Source organism: Cololabis saira, chromosome 1 (genome assembly GCF_033807715.1).
Source record: "Cololabis saira isolate AMF1-May2022 chromosome 1, fColSai1.1, whole genome shotgun sequence".
Lineage (NCBI taxonomy): Eukaryota > Metazoa > Chordata > Actinopteri > Beloniformes > Belonidae > Cololabis > Cololabis saira.
The window spans coordinates 21,728,330-21,748,304 of NC_084587.1; the positions used below are offsets into that span (position 1 = coordinate 21,728,330).

A 19,975-nucleotide genomic window follows, 5' to 3' on the forward strand; every position below is an offset into this window, starting at 1 on the left:
CGCAAGGGATTAAGCGGGTATAGATAATGAATGAATTTTTTTTCATTATGCACTTCGAGAAAAAAGTCGAAATGTCGAGAAAAAAGTCGAAATGTCGAGAAAAAACTCAAAATTTCGTGAATAAAGTCGAAATGTTGAGAAAAAAGTCGAAATGTTGAGAAAAAAGTCAAAATTGCGTGAATAAAGTCGAAATGTTGAGAAAAAAGTCGAAATGTCGAGATTAATGTTGAAGTACAATTTCGAGAAAAAGTCAAAATGTCGAGAAAAAAGTCTAAATTTCTTGAATAAAGTGAAATGTTGAAAAAAAAGGCGAAATTTCGACTTTATTCTCAAAATTGTACTACAGGCAGGAGAAAAATAAAAATAATATTTTAGAGGAGGATTTTTTTTTTTTTCATTATGCACTTCGAGAAAAAAGTCGAAATGTCGAGAGAATAGTCAAAATTTCGTGAATAAAGTCGAAATGTTGAGAAAAAAGTCGAAATGTTGAGAAAGAAGTCGAAATGTTGAGAAAGAAGTCGAAATGTTGAGAAAGAAGTCGAAATGTTGAGAAAAAAGCCGTAATGTTGAGAAAAAAGTCGAGATGTTGAGAAAAAAGTCAAAATGTTGAGAAAAAAAGTCAGAATTTCGTGAATAAAGTGGAAATGTTGAGAAAAAAGTCGAAATGTCGAGATTAATGTTGAACAACATATGCTTTAGGTTTTTACCAACTTGGTATTAATACGGAAGTACGGAAGAGTAGGGCCAGGCAGGAGAAAAATAAAAATAATATTTTGGAGGAGGAATATTTTTTTTTTCATTATGCACTTCGAGAAAATAGGCGAAATGTCGAGAAAAAAGTCAAAATTTCGTGAATAAAGTCGAAATGTTGAGAAAAAAGTTGAAATGTCGAGATTAATGTTAAAGTACAATTTCGAGAAAAAAGTCTAAATTTCTTGAATAAAGTGAAATGTTGAAAAAAAAAGGCGAAATTTTGACTTTATTCACGAAATTTCGACTTTATTCTCGAAATTGTACTTCAACATTATTCTCAACATTTCCACTTTTTTCTCGACATTTCGACTTTATTCACGAAATTTTGACGTTTTTCTCAACATTTCGACTTTTTCGACGCAAATCTGTGGTGGGCGAACTAAAAACACGGTCCACAAGCGATGTCTGTCTTTGTTTTGAAATATACAGGAGACGCAGAGTCGGAGAAGCCGATAATAAAGCGAGCAGCGCGGTCTGCTCCTCCTCCTCCCCCGCAGCTCCAGCGACGTCACCGCGCACGGCGGGGAGGTAAACAGCAGACTTTTAAAATCAAAGGAACATTATATTTGTTTATTTGATTGGATCCCCATTAGCAGCTGCACAGCAGCTACTAATCTTCCTGGGGTCCCCCGGTAAGTTCACATAGAGTAATGAAAAAGTTCAACTAAAATACAAATTATAGTGATAAGGAAAAACTTACATTAATGATGACAGCAACCATTGCAGCAATAATTAAAACTATGATAACAATTAAGTAAAATTACAAAACAAAAAAAAACAGAAGCAACAAGAAAAAAATACTACCCAATAATAAATAAATAAAATGAAACAGAAATAATTATCTCATACATCAACTTAAGGAATAAAACAAAATAAAACAGTAACAACAATCTTAATCATCATCATCTGTGAGTGTGTATGTGTATGTGTCTCTGCCCGTGCCCTCGTCGTGTGCCTTCTACCTATTACTATATATTACTATTCCTATGGGCTGTCAGATGACATTTCAGTAGCCTCTTGAAACCCAGTTTTGTTTTTTCTTTGGTGATGGTTTCTGGCAGTGCATTCCATGATGACCTGGCTCGATACAACATAGTACTTTGCATAGCGTCCTTTTTTGCTTTAGGCAGTTGGTAACAACCTCTTGTGGCATGTCTTGTTTTATAAGTATGTGTGTCAGAACATAATGTAAGTTGATTATATAGACACATGGGATGTTTTGACAATCTAATTTTCCTTAAGAACACAAGGAGTGACATTGTCAGCCTCTCCGTGACTTTTGTCCAGGAGAGCTTGACATGCATCTCATTCACATTAGACCTTGATGTACATTTCAGAGCAAGCCAAGCTGCTCTATTTTGAGCCAGCTGCAGCTTTCCCAGGTCCCTCACATTTGCACCAGACCATATCACTGAGCAGTAGTCGAGGTTTGACAAGACAAGTGTCTCCATTACCTTTTTGGTCAGTTGTGGAGTTAAATACACGGAGCATCTTCTTATAATTGATATGTTCTTCCCCAACTTAGCAACCACTGCATCTGTATGTCTTTTTCATGACAGATTGTTCGTCAAGATGACACCCAAGAGCTTTGTTTCTTTGACCTGCTCAACATTTACATTATTTAACATCAAATTTAACTGGGGTTTAACACTCAGTGAATAATTTGTACCAAAGATAATGCTTTTGTTTTTTGTATATTTAAAGCGAGTCTGTTACTAGTTACCCATCTTACTACTGCAATCAGTTCTTTATTTAGGATTTCACTGATTTCTCTTACTGTGGGTGCATGTGCATATAATGTTGTGTCATCAGAAAACATAGACACTTTTGTTTTTTCCAGCACCAGAGGAAAGTCATTAGTAAATATAGAGTAGAGTAAAGGACCTTAAAGAACTTCCTTGTGGAATTCCAGACTCAACATTTCTAATCTCTGAGAAGCTACCATTAAAAAATAGTCTTTGGGTTCTATTGTATAGATAACTCTCCATCCATGCAGTCGTTGTTGGAGTGAAACCATACCACCTGAGTTTATTAATTAGCAGTATATGATCAATTACATCAAAGGCTGCACTGTAGTCCAATAGTACTTCTCCCACCAGATTTTTCCTGTCCATCTCTCTCAACCAATCTTCTGTCATTTGAGTAAGTGCTGTGGCTGTTGAGTGGTCCTCTCTATAAGCATGCTGGTATTCACTTATCAAATTATTCACAGTAAAATAATCTTGTATTTGGTTGAAAACTATTTTTTCTAGGATTTTATTAAGAGCTGGTGTCAAACTTATTGGTCGGCTATTAGAGCCAGTGAAGGCATTCTTGGTGTTCGTTGGGAGTGGTATCATATACATATATTTATGTTATTATATTAAAATGCATATATATGCTTTAGGTTTTTACCAACTTGGTATTAATACGGAAGTACGGGAGAGTAGGGCCAGGCAGGAGAAAAATGGAAATAATATTTTAGAGGAGGAATATTTTTTTTTTCATTATGCACTTCGAGAAAAAAGTCGAAATGTCGAGAAAAAAGTCAAAATTTCGTGAATAAAGTCGAAGTGTTGAGAAAAAAGTTGAAATGTCGAGATTAATGTTGAAGTACAATTTCGAGAAAAAAGTCTAAATTTCTTGAATAAAGTGAAATGTTGAGAAAAAAGGCGAAATTTTGACTTTATTCACGAAATTTCGACTTTATTCTCGAAATTGTACTTCAACATTATTCTCGACATTTCGACTTTTTTCTCGACATTTGGAGTTTTTCTCGAAATTGTACTTCAACATTATTCTCGACATTTCGACTTTTTTCTCGACATTTCGACTTTATTCACGAAATTTTGACCTTTTTCTCAACATTTCGACTTTTTCGACGCAAATCTGTGGTGGACGAACTGAAAACACGGTCCAGAAGCGATGTCTGTCTTTGTTTTGAAATATACAAGAGACGCAGAGTCGGAGAAGCCGATAATAAAGCGAGCAGCGCGGTCTGCTCCTCCTCCTCCCCCGCAGCTCCAGCGACGTCACCGCGCACGGCGGGGAGGTAAACAGCAGACTTTTTAAAATCAAAGGAACATTATATTATATGTTATTATATTAAAATGCATATATATGCTTTAGGTTTTTACCAACTTGGTATTGGTACGGAAGTACGGAAGAGTAGGGCCAGGCAAAGAGAAAAATGAAAATAATATTTTAGAGGAATATTTTTTTTCTCATTATGCACTTATCGAGAAAAAAGTTGAAATTTCGTGAATAAAGTCGAAATGTTCAGAAAAAAGTCAAAATGTTGAGAAAAAAGTCAAAATGTTGAGAAAAAAGTCAAAATTTCGTGAATAAAGTCGAAATGTTGAGGAAAAAAGTCGAAATGTTGAGAAAAAAGTCGAAATGCTGAGAAAAAAGTCGAAATGTTGAGAAAAAAGTCAAAATGTCGAGAAAAAAGTCGAAATGTTGAGAAAAAGGTCAAAATTTCGTGAATAAAGTTGAAATGTTGAGAAAAAAGTCGAAATGTTGAGAAAAAAGTCAAAATTTCGTGAATAAAGTCCAAATGTTGAGAAAAAAGTCGAAATGTTGAGAAAAAAGTTGAAATGTCGAGATTAATGTTGAAGTACACTTTCAAGAAAAAAGTCTAAATTTCTTGAATAAAGTCAAAATGTCGAGAAAAAAGTCGAAATGTCGAGAATAATGTTGAAGTACAATTTTGAGAATAAAGTCGAAATTTCGTGAATAAAGATAAGATAAGATATTCCTTTATTAGTCCCACGGCAGGGAAATTCATAATAAAGTCAAAATTTCGCATTTTTTCCTCAACACTTCAACTTTATTCACGAAATTTCGACTTTATTCTCAAAATTGTACTTCAACATTAATCTCAACATTTCAACTTTTTTCTTGACATTTCGACTTTTTTCTCAAAGTGTATAATGAAAAAAAAATCTTCCTCCTCTAAAATAATATATCCTGCCTGGACCTAACACTCTTCCGTAATAAATAAATAAAACAAATACTTCTAAAAAAGTTTTAAACAGAATAAAACTATAAAATTTGATGCTACATAAAAGCCAGAACAAAGAGATGAGTTTTTAGTCTACGTTTAAAAATGTCCACATTTCCAGCTCCTCTCAGATCCTCCGGCAGGCTGTTCCACAGTTTTGGAGCATAGTGGCTAAAAGCAGCATCACCAAATGTTTTAGTTCTACTCTGTGGAACAGCTAAAATATATGCTTTAGGTTTTTACCAATTTGGTATTAACCATTAATATGTATGCAGACAAAAACATAAAAATAAAGGAAACACATTTTTAGAGCTTTCTTTTTCATTTTTCAACTTGACACTACTCCCTGAGTTTTCAACCATGTGTTTGCAACTCTGTTCATAACAGCCAGTTTTTGCAGGGTGGAGTTAGCTCCGTCTCCCCTTTCCACAGATAAGTGGCAGTTCACTCCCTTGTGGGGGAAATGACAGAAGAAAACTATTGGCAACAAATTGCAAACGTAACTGGTATGTGCTAAAAGCTGCGATGCTTTTGCTTTTTGAATTATTATTTATAAATGAATAGATCTTGGTCAGTATTTTTGCTTATTTACTCAAGAGAGGACAGTAAAAGGAGAGTTTTATGGGTATACACCGGTCATGAAATCACTACACTGGCTTCCAGTGAGTCAAAGGATAGAGTTTAAAATCTTACTGCTGGTGTACAGAGCACTGAATGATCGTGGACCAAAATACATGCTTGATCTGTTAGTTCCTATGAAGCTCCCAGACCCCTGAGGTTAATCTGGATCTGGGTTGTTGTGTGTCCCAAGAACCAGAACCAAGCAAGGTGAGGCAGCGTTCAGTTATTCTGCTCCTCACCGGTGGAACAAACTTCCTGTAGACCTGAGGTCTGCTCCAACTGTCAGCTCCTTCAAATCAGGCCTAAAAACATTACTGTTTGCTCAAGCGTACTCTTAAATTAAATACTTACCTGCTGTACTCTACTGCCCTTACTTTTAACAGCTTGTGCTTTTTATTATTTTACTTCTTTTCTTATCATCTTATTCATATTTTTATTCAATCTTATTTGTTATTTACTGTCTAATTATGTCTTGCTGCTTTTAATGTCAATGTAAAGCACTTTGAATTACCTTGTGTTGAATTGTGCTTTTTTAACATATATTGTGATGCTAAAATAGCCAGATGTACTGCTTTATTGGTGTATTTCATCATTGCATCACCCTGAGATTCAATTCAGTTCAATTCAATTTTATTTATATAAGGTCTATTACAAGAGAAGTTGTCTATAGGTGCTTTCCAGAGACCCACAACATGACCCCCGAGAAATTATTACATAAACAATGACAGGTAAAAACTCCCCTAGTGGGAGGAAAACCTTAAGCCAAACAGTGGCAAGAAAAACTCCCCTTTAGGAGGGAAGAAACCTTGAGCAGGACCTGGAAAAGGAAAAGAGAAAACAGACAGAGAGAATGAAGAACAGAGAAAGGAGAGACACAGACACAATGGCTAACTGGTGCACTACAGGGATGACTATAAAAGCAGATGTAGACAGCAAGGTCATTATAGATTTTGGGGAAACAACAGAAGTGCAGTCTTATTTAGCATCTTTATATTAGCAAATGCCTGCACTATTCAAATTCAAAGGGTTGTTTAAACGCAAAAAGGGGCAGCAGGTACATTGTGCTAATGAAAAGTACCCACATATGTTGTGAGGTGTGGCTATTTTAAAGTCAGTATGAGTGGGTTTCCATCACACTACGTTTAAAAGCAAAAAAAGAAGCAAAACAGATGTGTGGGAGTGTAAAATGACCTATTATCCATGCATCAGCAGAATGAAATATGCAGCGTCAGACAGGTGTCACTTTCAAAACGAGGACGGATGAAGATCAGAGTGAGCATTTTGTTGAGATGGGTTTTGATTCTTTTTAAGGCCCTGGTTTGTCATTTTTGTGGCCAGTTGTTCAAACAATGGACCATCATCCTTTGTGGTACCGGACATCTGCCTGTCTCCCCAGTTACTCATCTTGCAAATATAGGCCCTACCTGATACCTCCTGCTGCTGTTACTCTCGTCAACTCTTTCCTTATTTTATAACAATACATTTTTAAAAAACCCACTTCCCCTGGTGGGTTGTACTCAGGTTACGTGATCAAGAAATCCCTCCCAAGACCTGCCACCCCGCGTTAGTTCTGTTTACATTAGACCTGACCTTCAATTAATCTGTGTACCCTCGGAGGCGAGTTATTCCGAGGGCACGCCACCCCACGTCGGTCAATGTAAAAAGGACAGGCGACACGTCTAGATGTTAAACACGGGGTATCCGCCAATGTAAAAGGGGCTAAAGGTATCACTGCAGGGGGGTGGGGTTTCCGTTGAACACTGTTTTTCTTTGTATGAGCATAATTCCCTCCTCATGTTTCATCCTGTGAGACTTCTCTTCAAATAAAATTAAAAAAAGATCTCTACTTTGAAGATGATGGACGAAAACATCTTTAAGACTGGACAAATTATTGTAACTGCTGCTACCGCTGTTGTGAAACCAAACAACAGAAGACAGCAGATGATAATTCAAATGATAATTGAGGCCAAAGCTCTTATGTTATACAGTAATGCCTAATGATAAAGAAGTGTTATAGCACAACTAGATTGTATTGAGGTGAAAAACAGCTGGAAAACAGATTTTGATGACTTTTGATTCACCGCCAACATTCCTTGACACGTGCAAATGCAAAAAAAGTGTTTACATGATACTTTTGCGATAAACCGACATGTCTGGAAAAAACACCTTTTGAAAGCGTAAAAAGGTCTCTGTGATATTTGGCAGTTTTTTTCTGAATTAGAGGAGTTTCCATAAAAGCTTTTTATTTGCAACATTTAGGTTTTGAGCAAACCTAGGCTGACCTAAACAAACTGACAGGGTCGTGTTAGCTTTTAAGGTAGGTAGTGTCGTTAGACACCCAAATATACAGTCTCGTGGCCATAAAAAGTGATTTCTTTCATAATGTGCATCCTCAACAACGGCCACTGCACAGGGTGGTCATGCCCTGAACAACATCTCAGAAACACGCACGCCTGGAGGCCGTGATATCTGCAGAGAGGATCAGTACAGGACTAACACGTGGAAAACACAAAATACAGACACACAGAGAAAGTAAGAGGCGCTTGGGGGATTATGGATCATATGTCCAGTAGACTTGAACCTTTAAACTTTACCAAAAGGTAAAGTTTAAGGCTAATCTTAAAAGGTAGGGAGGCTGTCTGTATCCCAAACACTAAACTAGGTTGATTCCACAAGAGACCAGCCTGTTACTGAAGGCTCTGCCTCTTATTTTACTTTTGGAAACTTTAAGATGCGGTGGAGCTTAGTCGTTCTGAGTGAGGTCTTCTGGCATGTTTCTCAAGGAAATTCTGCTCGATTGCATCAATACTATCATCTCACACATATCTCATGGCGCCAGGGTTTGTAAAGCGTTCAGGTGCATCACTGATCTGCCCAAAAGCCAGCACAACTAAAAGATTTTTAAGAATAATGAAAATGAAAAATAAAAGAGTGAAAACCACAAACTGCAGAACTGAAAATCTATCAGGTAATGACGGGACCGTCTTCAATCTGATTAAAGTAATTAAGCCTTTTAGTGAATGAGTGAAAGTTTGTTTTAATATGGCATTTGTTGAGTTGGCACCCAACAAAAATGTAAAAAAAAATTGGTGACTACAGCAAGCTAATTATCTTATTGTTGTTTAAAGACACCCCCACCCCCTCCAAGAGGGAAACCACCACACATAGTTCAAAACATTTGCTACCGTGCTCTGCTGTGCTTCCTCCACTCTGTAGCCTTAAAAAACAGGATGCAGAAACCGTGGGGGAGCAGCACTTCGCCTACAGGTTGACTCAGCTTTGGTTTCAGGTGGTTGTTTACAAACTTTCCCCTCCATTTAACTGTACCGATTCACCCCGCCGCAATTTCAGAACTTATAAATACGTCAATGTTTACTGCAAAGGCCAGGAAAGAAATGAGCAATGAGCTTTTCGTATCACTTTCATTGTGGCTTCAGGTTTGCATTTGCACATGACGGGAATGAGCTGTTGCTGGGCGATAACACGAATATCATTTCCTGACCTTTTAACCTGAATGTCAAGGTGGTGAAATTTGGTTTTATTACACTTACACATATTAATCAAAACACACTGGAACAAGAGGTGAAACATCCTTCTGAAAGGTGCTTATGTGTTGTGGCTTTTCACAAAGATGTAAAGGTTGTTGGGTTTTAATGGACACACGATTGAGTGTGACGGGGATGTCCCGCCATCCTGTCCCATGAAGTGTTAATTTTTGCTCATGAAATCACTGAAACTTTTCCCCCGGTAGTCATTCTGTGGTAAAAAAAAAAAAAAACAACAAAAAAACACAAACATAATGTCTCAGACAAACTGTTCCGTTTACCAGTTCCTGAATCACATCCTCATTCTTCGCATGAAGTTGGTCATCTCAGACTCAAAAATAAGGGAAGAAATACTTTTTTTTTAAACTATTGTCCCTCCTTTACAAGTAGCTTGGATCATAGGGTCTGACATAAAGAGGCACTGTTTGAAAAACGAAAACATGTTGGTTTATTTTCTCTCTGCAATTGTTTTTAAGCTCATCGGCAATCTGCAATATAGGCAGAGATGGAAATACCTTTCATGATGCAGGACACAGAAAAATACAATCAAGAGTAAACAAAGCTGTTGTAATATTTTAAGAGCAGAGTTAAATCTTGAAAAACGTGTTTGAAGGCAACATTGTCTGAATATACAACATAAAAAAAACATCCATACACAGACGAAGACGTAACACTATATACTTTTTTTTTTGGTTAAAAAAACAAATCATCGTGACAAAATAACAGATTCTATAATAATGCCTGAATCATTTCTGAATTCGTTTTCAACTCATCCAAACCACCAAAGGAAAGTAAAACTGCTCAAACTCCCCTGTTTTTAAAAGGGACTCCTGGGGAGTGTCAGCTATGATTATTTGGAAGTGACCTTCATAGTCTCGGCTTGAAAGTTTTACCCTTTTCACCACGTAGTTCCCAGCTTTAAAAGGGGACTCTCTGAAAGAACTTCCTTTTTTTGCCTCTGTCCGTCTCATGGGAACCAAACATCACACAGGTATTGTGTCAACTCATGGGTCCCGTGGCGCCCTCTACCGTACAAAACCCCACATATCGGTTTACATCTGTCCAGCAGAGGGATCTTCCTCATGAATGTCATTTTGTTTACAGCAAAAAAGTGCATGTACACTTATTAACCACGCCCTCTGATTGTTGGATATGTGATTCTAAAGCCGTGATTGTGCGTCTTCGATAGCTTTCTCGGGAACCTCTCCACACAACACTTTGGATTTTGGCCAGCTGCAAGGATTTGCACTCATCTATTCTGAGCAGCTCAGTAAAAATCCCCCATTATTTCACTGTCACTCAGGGTTTGACTTTTGCACACCCCTTTTCCAATGATTTCAAATGGAGCTCCTTTGTAGGTTGCGACACACTGTGCGTCCGTGCACAGGTCAGGCAGGATCTGCTCCCACACCTTCTTTTTTGGGGTCAGTTCCTTGTCTGGTTCACCTGGAATCAAAGCAGACAGTTCTTTCTCAATACACTTTATTAAGCTGCAACACATGCCAGAAAAGGTCATTTTTGGACTTTATAACATTTATTTGAGTTTGTCACATCCTTCTACACCTACTTAGATATCTATTTTTAGCAAAACCATTTTCCCATCGCAGTAACATCACAGTACCAGCTGAAGCATTGAATTATCCAGCCTCTGAGCATCATGTGATGAAGCATTCATGTACCTCAGAAGTGGGAAGTCAGAGCTCCTACAGACCGGTTTGTTTCACAATTAACAGCAAAATGCTCATCATGAGTTATTTATTTCACTTTTGAAAGAAATTAGGCAATACCATGAGCAATGTTTATTTTATGTACATAAAAAGGAAAGATTTAGACCCCGTCCACACGTAGCCGGATATCTGCGGATATCTGCTAAACCGGAGATATTTTCCTACGTTTTGACCTGTCATCCACACGAAAACGCAAATAAACGAAGCTTTAAAAAAACTCCGGGCAAAGTGAAGATTTTTGAAAACTCCGTTTATGTAGATGCGTGTAGACACACACAACCGGAGTTTTGCGTTTTCGAACGTCACATTATGCTCCAAAACAACAACAAATCTGCTCTGACGTGCGCCTTTTGTTTACTACAGATGATCCAGCATCTGTTCTCCAAGCTATTAAATAAATGGTCTCTGGTCTTGACCACCGCTTAGTGCGTTACACCGACACAGAGCCTACAACCGTAGGGTACGCGGCGACGCGCACCCTACGGTGCCCGCGGAGCCGCGGTGCCCGCGGAGGTGCAGCTTCCCGGGAGCCGCAGATGATCTACAGGTTAGAATGCTCATGAATGTGGTCGAAAACGCAGATCTTCGGTTATGTGTGGATGCAAATTTTTTTATAAACGGAGGGGGGAAATATTCGTTTTTAAAAATACCCGGCTACGTGTGGACGGGGTCTTAATTTTTACCTGGCCTAAAACGTTTTGGTGGAATTATTTCAAATGAAGAAGTTGCAGTTTATAAATATTACTTCAGTCTAACCACTTTTTGCCATTTTATCCATTTCTTTCCCTCTCAAATCTGGAGTTTGTCATTCCAGGATCTTATTTGTCTTTTAATACAGCATCAGTAGCCATGTACCGGTGGAATTTGTTGTCACAAAAATAAACCTGTAAGCATTAGTAAAATGTTGCCTATATAAGCTAGAAAAGTTCATATCAGCTTTTAAAAAAATCCACACAAACCCAAAAGAATGGAGCCCAAGGGTTATCCACCTTATTGAAACTTAGAAATTACAACATAATTCAAAACGGCCTGCCTCTGCTGGCTGACTGTTACATTACTTCAGCATTCCCATCTATGCTAAGAGTGCTGCAACAACCTGGACCATCCCACAGGAGACAGGCGTGGAGTGGACCAGAGTGTCACAATACTGTATAACCCCTGGAACCAGCTGCTATGAATATAATTATAAATTAACTTAACCGATGTTAACACTGTCACCCAAAAAGTGGTGACAAATAGTGCAAAGTGGTATAATACCTCTGTATTCTGGGTTGATTTGATTTGATTTATTTATTTAAAATGGGACAGTGCATATTAATGAACATTCACATGTAAATATGCCAGATTATAGCCTAAGGCTAATTTCCATCTGTAGTCCCCTGGCAGGTTGATGGTAACATGAACATAAACGAATCAGAAAAAACAAAGACAGAAACACATAATACCACAACACAACACGAAAATCAGTACAAGGAATAAGAAAAAACAAAGACAGAAACACATAATACCACAACACAACACGAAACTTAGTACAAAGAATAAAAACAGGAGACCAACGACCAGTGTGTAAACGAGTCTAAACAGTAGAGTACAGTTATAGTGGATATATGTTGTGTTTATATTTTAAAGTGCTTAGTGCGAGGAGATAAATTATATTGGTTACCTGGGAAGTCCTGGAAAGAAATTCTGTCTCCTGGTACCGCTTCACTTGGAGGGTTGAGGATCTCCACCCTGTCTTGTGAGATGGCACAAAGTAGCAGAGCCTGGTTTACAAATCCTCCCGTCACGACGGGCTGCAGGTTACACAGCAGGACCACCGGACGATTCTGCATCTGTAGGACACAGAAGAGCGAGGATGTTTTAACAGTCAACTTCTTTACGGCAGGCAGACTAAATCACACCAAATCTCATAAAAAAGTCAAAGTATAACCTGATTATTTAAAAATTGCTTTTAAAACCATAATAAATAACATTTTTTTTTTTTTTTTTAATGAATCCAGATAGCATGTCCAGTTAAATGCTGAAAAGTATTTTGGTAAATTACAGTTGATATGATTTTGCCACCACAATCGAAATATGATCTATGTGTAAATTTTCAGCTATAATTCATGAAGTTTCAGAAAAAAGATGACGTTTTCTACTTATAGCAGTTTAAAGCTCTGCACCTCCGTTTTCAACCGACTGCAAATAAATTAGTTGGCCAAGTGTGGTCCACTCTCTCGTTACTTGAAGACAAATAAGCAGATAAAAGGTCAGGAGCTGATATTAGCTATTGAGTTGGCATTTGGCATTTGTTTGGAGCTACCAACATGAAACCCCAGCACAAGTGAAGGAGACCCTTATTAGGCTTTGTTTCTAGATCACATCCACACCAATGTAAGGTTGTTCTTTTTATTTAAAAAAAAAAGCAAGAAAAAGCATGAGGTTTAAAGTTGAATTCCCATTGTAATTCAAGATAAATTATTAACTGAAGTCCTGTCGACGTGTTTTTTTTTTCATTTTCTGTAAATGAATTATCTTCAATATGCTATTATTTGTATCCTGCTGCATTCATGTTTAATAACTCATCCTCTCATCATGAATAAAACTGATGCTTATTTTCCGTTTATCCAAACACACTGCATTCAACATAATGAGGGAATAAAAGCCATGTTGAACAGTTCAGAGTCTCAAAGATGTTTATGATACATGACTGATAAAAGGACATTTACAGTGAGGCGGAACTAGTAGCAAATATGTGCTGGCAAGGTGATCATGACATGAAACAAAACAAAAAAGGATCAAAAGTTTATTGTATATATATATTTATATATTCTCTGTGGAATTAAGAATATGATTAGAATATAATGAAACTATGTCTTCCTTTTACACTTCACCTGGTCCACAGATATATGCTTAGCCAGCTTGCTGACCACTGTCCTGGCAAAAAAGTCTCCCACTTCGATCTGCATGTACATGCTTTCATTGTCTGGCAGCTGCACAGCCATCATAACACGTCCAACACGCAGGTCCAGACGAGACACGTCCACCTTTCCATCCTCTTGATCGGCCACTGAATCCTTCTCAGCAGCTTTCTGTTGCTCTGACAAACAAAAGCAAATACTAGTATAAGTTCAGTTGTTTGTTGGTTTGATATATTATAGTGGTTAAAGTCTAAATGTTTAAAAGGCCTCCCGCTTATTTTATCACAGATTAAAACAGAGTGAAATTCACAAATCACTCATAACTCATCCAAATATAATTCAGAAGTTATAACTCAAGGTCGTATTTAGGTCAAAAGAGGGGATTCACTGACGCACAAAATATGCTTCTTCGAAAAGCAGAAAAACCTTTTGGGTATTATAGATGTAATACACATATATTTAGGTCTAGAAGTATTTGGTCAGTGCCGCTTTTTATGATTTTGCAACTATCACAATAGGTTTTTCTCTGCCTAAGGAAAGGATGATGTGATCAAGCATGTTAAATCCTCTTCCAGGCCTTTTTATGTTTTTAATAATGTACCAGACTGTTGATTAGGGACGTTTTTACTATCTTCCTTATAGATTTTTTTTTCTTCCCCACCCACTCCAGGCCTTTTGATGTTCTCCTACACTTGCAAAGACATCTGCTTGGACTTTAATGAAACAACTGTCAAATGCCAACTGATATAAGCTCCTGACCTTTTTAAGTTTCATTTGTTTTGAAATAATGCAGGATGGACGGCGCCCGGCCAATTAACTTCTTTCAAAAGTCTTTTGAGCCCTTGAAAATTGACATACTTTGCTTAAAATACCTGCAACTTCTAGATAGTGAATGCCACCTTTATGAAAAAAAGAAAACTCTTAATTTTAAAAGATGCTAAACTTTTATCAGATTCCTGACGGAGTTATTTCAGATCAATTGTAGTGGTGTATGAAAGGCAAAAAAAAAAGAAGCTGGGATTGCTCAGTTACTCCAGGAACTGTGCCAACATCTCACCTTAAATGTGTTTAAAAGGTGCAACAAGTGACATTAAGATGTGTCCTCACAACAAGCTCATAAAGAAGCAGAAGTCAATTAATTTCTCATAGATAAAATGGTACAAAATAGTAAAATAATTTATTTTTTAAATGACATATTGGCATTTTTTAAAATACTTTTTGAAAAATGAGTGATAAGGTGCATCATGCATTATATTCAAAAATGCAGATAAATAAGTGTGAAAATGAATGAAAAAAAAATCAAAAGAACAAAAAGCACATTTATTTTCTCTTTGGCATAAGCATTATTCCATAGATTGGACAAAGTTACAGTGCATTGTGGTGGAAAACCTGTTGAACTCCAGAAGTATCAGAGAACCAACACTTGAGCCCCGCATCCTCGCATCCCTGCATCCCCTCATCCCTGCATCCCCGCATCCTCATCCCCTCCCGCCCTAACTCCCTCATCCCCTCATCCTCTCACCCCCTCGTCCTTGCATCCCCTCATCCTCTCATCCCCTCATCCTCTCACCCCCTCATCCCCTCATCCCCTCATCCTCTCACCCCCTCATCCCCTCATCCCCTCATCCCCTCACCCCCTCATCCTTGCATCCCCGCATCCTCATCCTCGCATCCCCTCATCTCCTCATCCCCTCATCCTCTCATCCCTGCCTTTTCCTTTATCCCTGCATCCCCTCATCCCTGCATCCCCTCATCCCCTCATCTCCTCATCCCCACATCCCCTCATCCTTGCATCCTCTCATCCCTGCCTTTTCCTTTACCCCTGCATACCCTCATCCCTGCATCCCCTCACCTCCTCATCCCCTCATCTTCTCATCCCTGCCTTTTCCTTTATCCCTGCATCCCATCATCCCTGCATCCCCTCATCCCCTAATCTCCTCATCCCCTCATCCTTGCATTCCCTCATCCCCTCATCCCCTACTCTCCTCATCCCCTCATCCTTGCATTCCCTCATCCCCTCATCCCCTCACCCACTCATCCCCTCACCCCCTCATCTCCTCACCCCCTCATCCTCTCACCCCCTCACCTCACCTCGGGGTTTTCCGTACGAGGCCACCGGGCCTCGGAAGCCCATCTCGTGCAGCTCCCTGCGGACGGTGCTGAAGCTGACGCTGGAGCCGGAGGCGGCCTGGAAGTGAGCAGCGATGGCCTTGATGGAGGTCAGGCAGCCCTGCAGCGCCACCTTCTCCAGCAGCTGCCGGTCCTCCTCCTTGAGCCGGTGCGGGCGGCCGCTCCGGGGCAAAGCCGTGGTTATTCCTCCGCGTTTCCACTTGAGGATGACGGCGCTCACGGTGGAGCGCGGCAGCTCCAGCAGGGCGGAGATCTCCCGGACGGACTTCTTGCACAGGTGGCATCCCACCACGGTGCCGCGCTGGAAGTCGCTCAGTTCCTCCCCCCGACCCATCCTGTCACTGTTTGGAGGAGTGCAACAACCTTTCTCCTCCATGAAGATGTTTCTTCTTCTCAGATTTGAAGTCCATCGTAATTGTTTAGATACTTACATCTTTACTGCACTCTACAGGAGAAAAGCGAATTACAACAACACTGGTTGCAGCTGATTTGTCAGATTACAAATTAGTTCCAACCAAAAAGGAGCAACATCCTCATAAACAAAACTAAAAAAAACAACGTTTTATCATTTATATTTGTTTCATTTCACTAAAATAAGTATGATTTTTAAGTATGTTTTTTCTAAAACGTTGAGACTATGTAAAATATTATTATATTTTATTGTTTATTGTTGTTGTTAAACCAAATCAAATTAAAAGCATCAAAATATAAAAAACAATTTAACAGTCTCATCCAAAAATAAAACACACAGCAAAACAATGTGTTGGAGAGGGAACAGGAGGAAGCAGAACGCTTATTTAGTCCTGTCCCTTCCTCACAGTATCATATCATATTATATGCCATATAAAAATGTAGAAAAGAAAAGAAAAAAGACAAAATAACAAAAAATAAATACAACACAAACAACCAATAAACAAGATCAAGGCATAATTAAACCGGTCTCCTACAATATCCTAAATTCAAAAATCCAATCTCCCAGTCACCTCTACGATGATCCATGACCAGCCATGAATGCAGGCAGTTACATTTGTATCGTATATGATCCATCCCACAAGGAACAAAATAACAATCAAAGAAATACATATGGAAGGCAAATTGAGTTCTTTAGAGGTCCCCATTTTTATACTTGTCAAGAATTGCTTTCTTGTATGTGTTTTTAAACTGTATAAAGTTAGTGCTTCGTTTGATTTCATCATCCAGACCATTCCACAAAGTTTCCCCACAGACTGATATGCACATGCTTTTAAGAGTAGTACGTACACAAGGTTTTTTTAAATGTAATTTCCCTCTTAGATTATATTGTCCTTCTTTATCTTGAAACATTTTTTGAATGTTCTCAGGCAGTGCATTATTCCTTGCTTTGAACATTATTATTGCTGTTCTAATTTTCACTAGGTCCACAAATTTCAAAGTCTTATAACCAGAATACAAAAGCAAGGCCTCCTGAAGACAAGGCAGTAGTTTTATTTTTTCCTCTTTGTTTTTAAATCCTGAATGGATTGAGTCAAGGGAATAAAATGATGGAATAACCCCCCGAAAATTTGAATTAGGTTTGATTTGAAGCTGGTCAATATTATGATGAGGTATTAAAAAAATATCCGACTGTAGGAGTTTGGGAACACTACAAGACTTCAAATTTCAGTTTAAAACTGTGCAGGCAAATGGTAAATAATTTAAAAATATTTTTTAACGTTATGAATGTCTTGGGTATATAACATTATTAAACCATTTACCATTTAGGAGTTGCATGTATTTTAAGCAAAGTGTCCATTTTCAAGGGCTCAAAATACTATTGAAAAGAAGTTAATTGGCCGGGTGCAGTCCATCCTGCATTATTTCAACACAAATTAAGCTGAAAAGGTCAGGAGCTTATATGAGGTATTGAGTTGGCATTCGACAGCTGCTTGATTAGAGCTACCAATACAAAGTTCAAGCAGTTGTCTTTGCAAGTGACGAGACCATCAAAAAGCTGAACGCTGCCTTGTTCTGTTTGAATCTTAAAATGATGGTACAGAAAGCAGGACTGAGCCTGACGATGCTAGGGTCAGGGTGGAAAAGAATGGTTTCATTGATAGGGAGATGAATGAGTTTGGGAACTAACTCATTAAATGTTAGCAATGAAAAGCGCTTTTCTTCATCACAGATATATATTTGCTTAACTAGCAAGAGACACCAGTGGTGTCCTCTATGGGAATGGGTTATTGCTAATACAGGTCCAGATTGGGGATATAATGCCAGACATAATAATACTCAAAAGGGTGTTCCCAACAAGGTAATTGTTAAGGAAATTTTATATAAAACATTAATCAATATTGTAACTGGTTATACCGACGAAAATGTTTGGTTAAATTGGATAACTTCTGCTGTTAAATTGGCTTCTGTTCATGACTGTGTTGCATGCTTCCAAGACCGACCCACATTACTTACAGTATCTTCACCATTTTCAGAGAATGAGACTGACTGCATGCTTTACTTATGTCTAACAGGGAATCCTCCAACAGCATGCTCTCATTTGGAAAAACCATATCCTCTTTCTCCATCAAATGCAGTTCCACCTATATTAACCCCTGTTAAAAACAGTCACATGATAAATCAGGTAGGATAGTGGGCCATATTCCAGACGATTGGTGCGTTAGAATAATTGATGTGTCCACATGGGAGAATTACACTACACTATCTTTTGGACAATCTGATGTAAATATGGTTAATCAGGTGGCTTCAGGATTCAAATCTATCATCCCAACAATTACAGTGAATAAAAATGTGGATTGCATAGATTATATTCATTTTAATGTACAATGCCTTAATAATATGACTAGGTACGCTAGTTGGTTTGCATGAACAGTTGGCAGCAACCTCACTTATGATCAAAATCGAATGTCGTTAGATTTTTTACTTGCTGATAGCGGAGGAGTGTGTGCACATTTTGGACAGGATTGTTGTGTATTTATCCTAAATAATACAGCTCCAGATGGGTCCATAACTAGGAGCCAGTTCAGGTCTCAGAACTCTTTCTGAGGAGTTCGCTGAGAATTCTGGCATTTATAATGTTCTTGAAGATTGATTTTCCCAGCATTTTGGTAAGTGGAAAGGTTTGGTGGTATCAATTTTTATTTCTCTCGTAGCAGCTGTGGTTGTTCTCATTTTATGTGGATGTTGTTGTATACCCTGCATCAGACATCTGTGTCTGAAATGCATTACCACAGCTATAGATTGTAAATTACAACAGCCATCACTCGGTTGGCTTAGATTAAATCTGAGACTGTTCCCTGGATTCTTTCATCTGACTAAATAGAGTTTTTAATTAGAAGAAGTGCACAATATTTTTTCTTGTAGACTATGTTCAAGTGAAAAACATGGGATTATATAGTTGAGGTTCTATGTAATTGGGAATTTAGAATATATGCATGTTTTAATAGTAGTTGTTTTGATAAGATATAATGCAATATATGTATTTTGTTTTTAGTATTACTATTCTAGAGTTGCGGTAAAAAAGTGGAGAGATTGGTGACCCAGAAAAAAGGGTTAGGAGTTGGGTGGTATGCTAAGTACTCCCCTTAAAAATAAAATTGATGGCTGCACTGGTTTCAGTGGGACCTTTTTTTTTATTTTTTTGCGATTTTTTTCCCATTTTCATCACCCAGTGCTCCTACCTAAGTGACAGTCCTAGGCATTGCCATCCTCTACCAACCCCGGGAGGGCCCTGCACTGAGCTCAGGTCTCCTCCTTAACCTGAGAGAGGGGGGGGGTTTAGCAGACAGTGTTTCATCTATCAGAGGGATTTTATATATACTTAATTACAGGGTTTAGTTGTGTTATTGCTTTGCTGGGTTATATATATTAGTGACATGCCTTTATACTTTTAACACACAGAATGCATCCATCTGCACAAAATCTTTTGAATTTATTATTCTCGTAACAGCATTTTTGCATTTTTGTTAGGCTGATTTTAGATTTAACTATTTGACATAAATACTGATTATTTGCATGTCATCTTTTTAACCATTAACGTCTCTTTTCTGAGTTTGTTGCGAGGGGCAAAGTTCAGCTGAGATTAGTTAGATAGATGTTACTGTGCAAGCTTTCCATTCTGTTTTTTTGAGACACACAGGGTATGGAGTTTGACCTTTCCAGGCCAGTTGAGACCCCTCCCATCTATCGGATTGGCACAAGGAGCCACTATTGGGGGAAAATATAGTGCCTGATATAATAAAGCTTGTATTAACATTTGATTCTGATCACTGGTTTTCTTATGGTGCAAACGAACAGGCGGATCTTTCAAAGTCATGCCACATGAGACAACTTTGAAGCTTG

At 38.2% G+C, this 19,975-nt stretch overlaps 1 protein-coding gene across 1 annotated transcript; it reads right to left on the reverse strand.

Moving 5' to 3' along the window:
- Positions 1-9,578: 9,578 nt before the first annotated feature.
- On the reverse strand, positions 9,579-16,030 carry LOC133451521 (aminoacyl tRNA synthase complex-interacting multifunctional protein 1-like). The gene is made up of 4 exons (XM_061730647.1): positions 15,623-16,030; positions 13,505-13,710; positions 12,292-12,460; positions 9,579-10,347 (listed from the first exon to the last, which is right to left on the reverse strand). Exons 1-4 carry the CDS (start codon positions 15,993-15,995, stop codon positions 10,169-10,171), a joined length of 927 nt encoding a protein of 308 aa, XP_061586631.1. The 5' UTR covers positions 15,996-16,030; the 3' UTR covers positions 9,579-10,168.
- Between the last annotated feature and the right edge of the window lie 3,945 nt (positions 16,031-19,975).

What these genes read in the sequence shown, in the direction of transcription:
- LOC133451521 (XM_061730647.1), bottom strand. Translation starts at nt 15,995, where the DNA reads ATGGGTCGGGGGGAGGAACTGAGCGACTTCCAGCGCGGCACCGTGGTG. An exon ending in CTCGTACGGAAAACCCCGAG is followed by an intron (nt 13,711 to 15,622) that starts GTGAGGTGAGGG and finishes TTTGTTTGTCAG; the next exon opens with AGCAACAGAAAGCTGCTGAG. An exon ending in AGCATATATCTGTGGACCAG is followed by an intron (nt 12,461 to 13,504) that starts GTGAAGTGTAAA and finishes TGTGTCCTACAG; the next exon opens with ATGCAGAATCGTCCGGTGGT.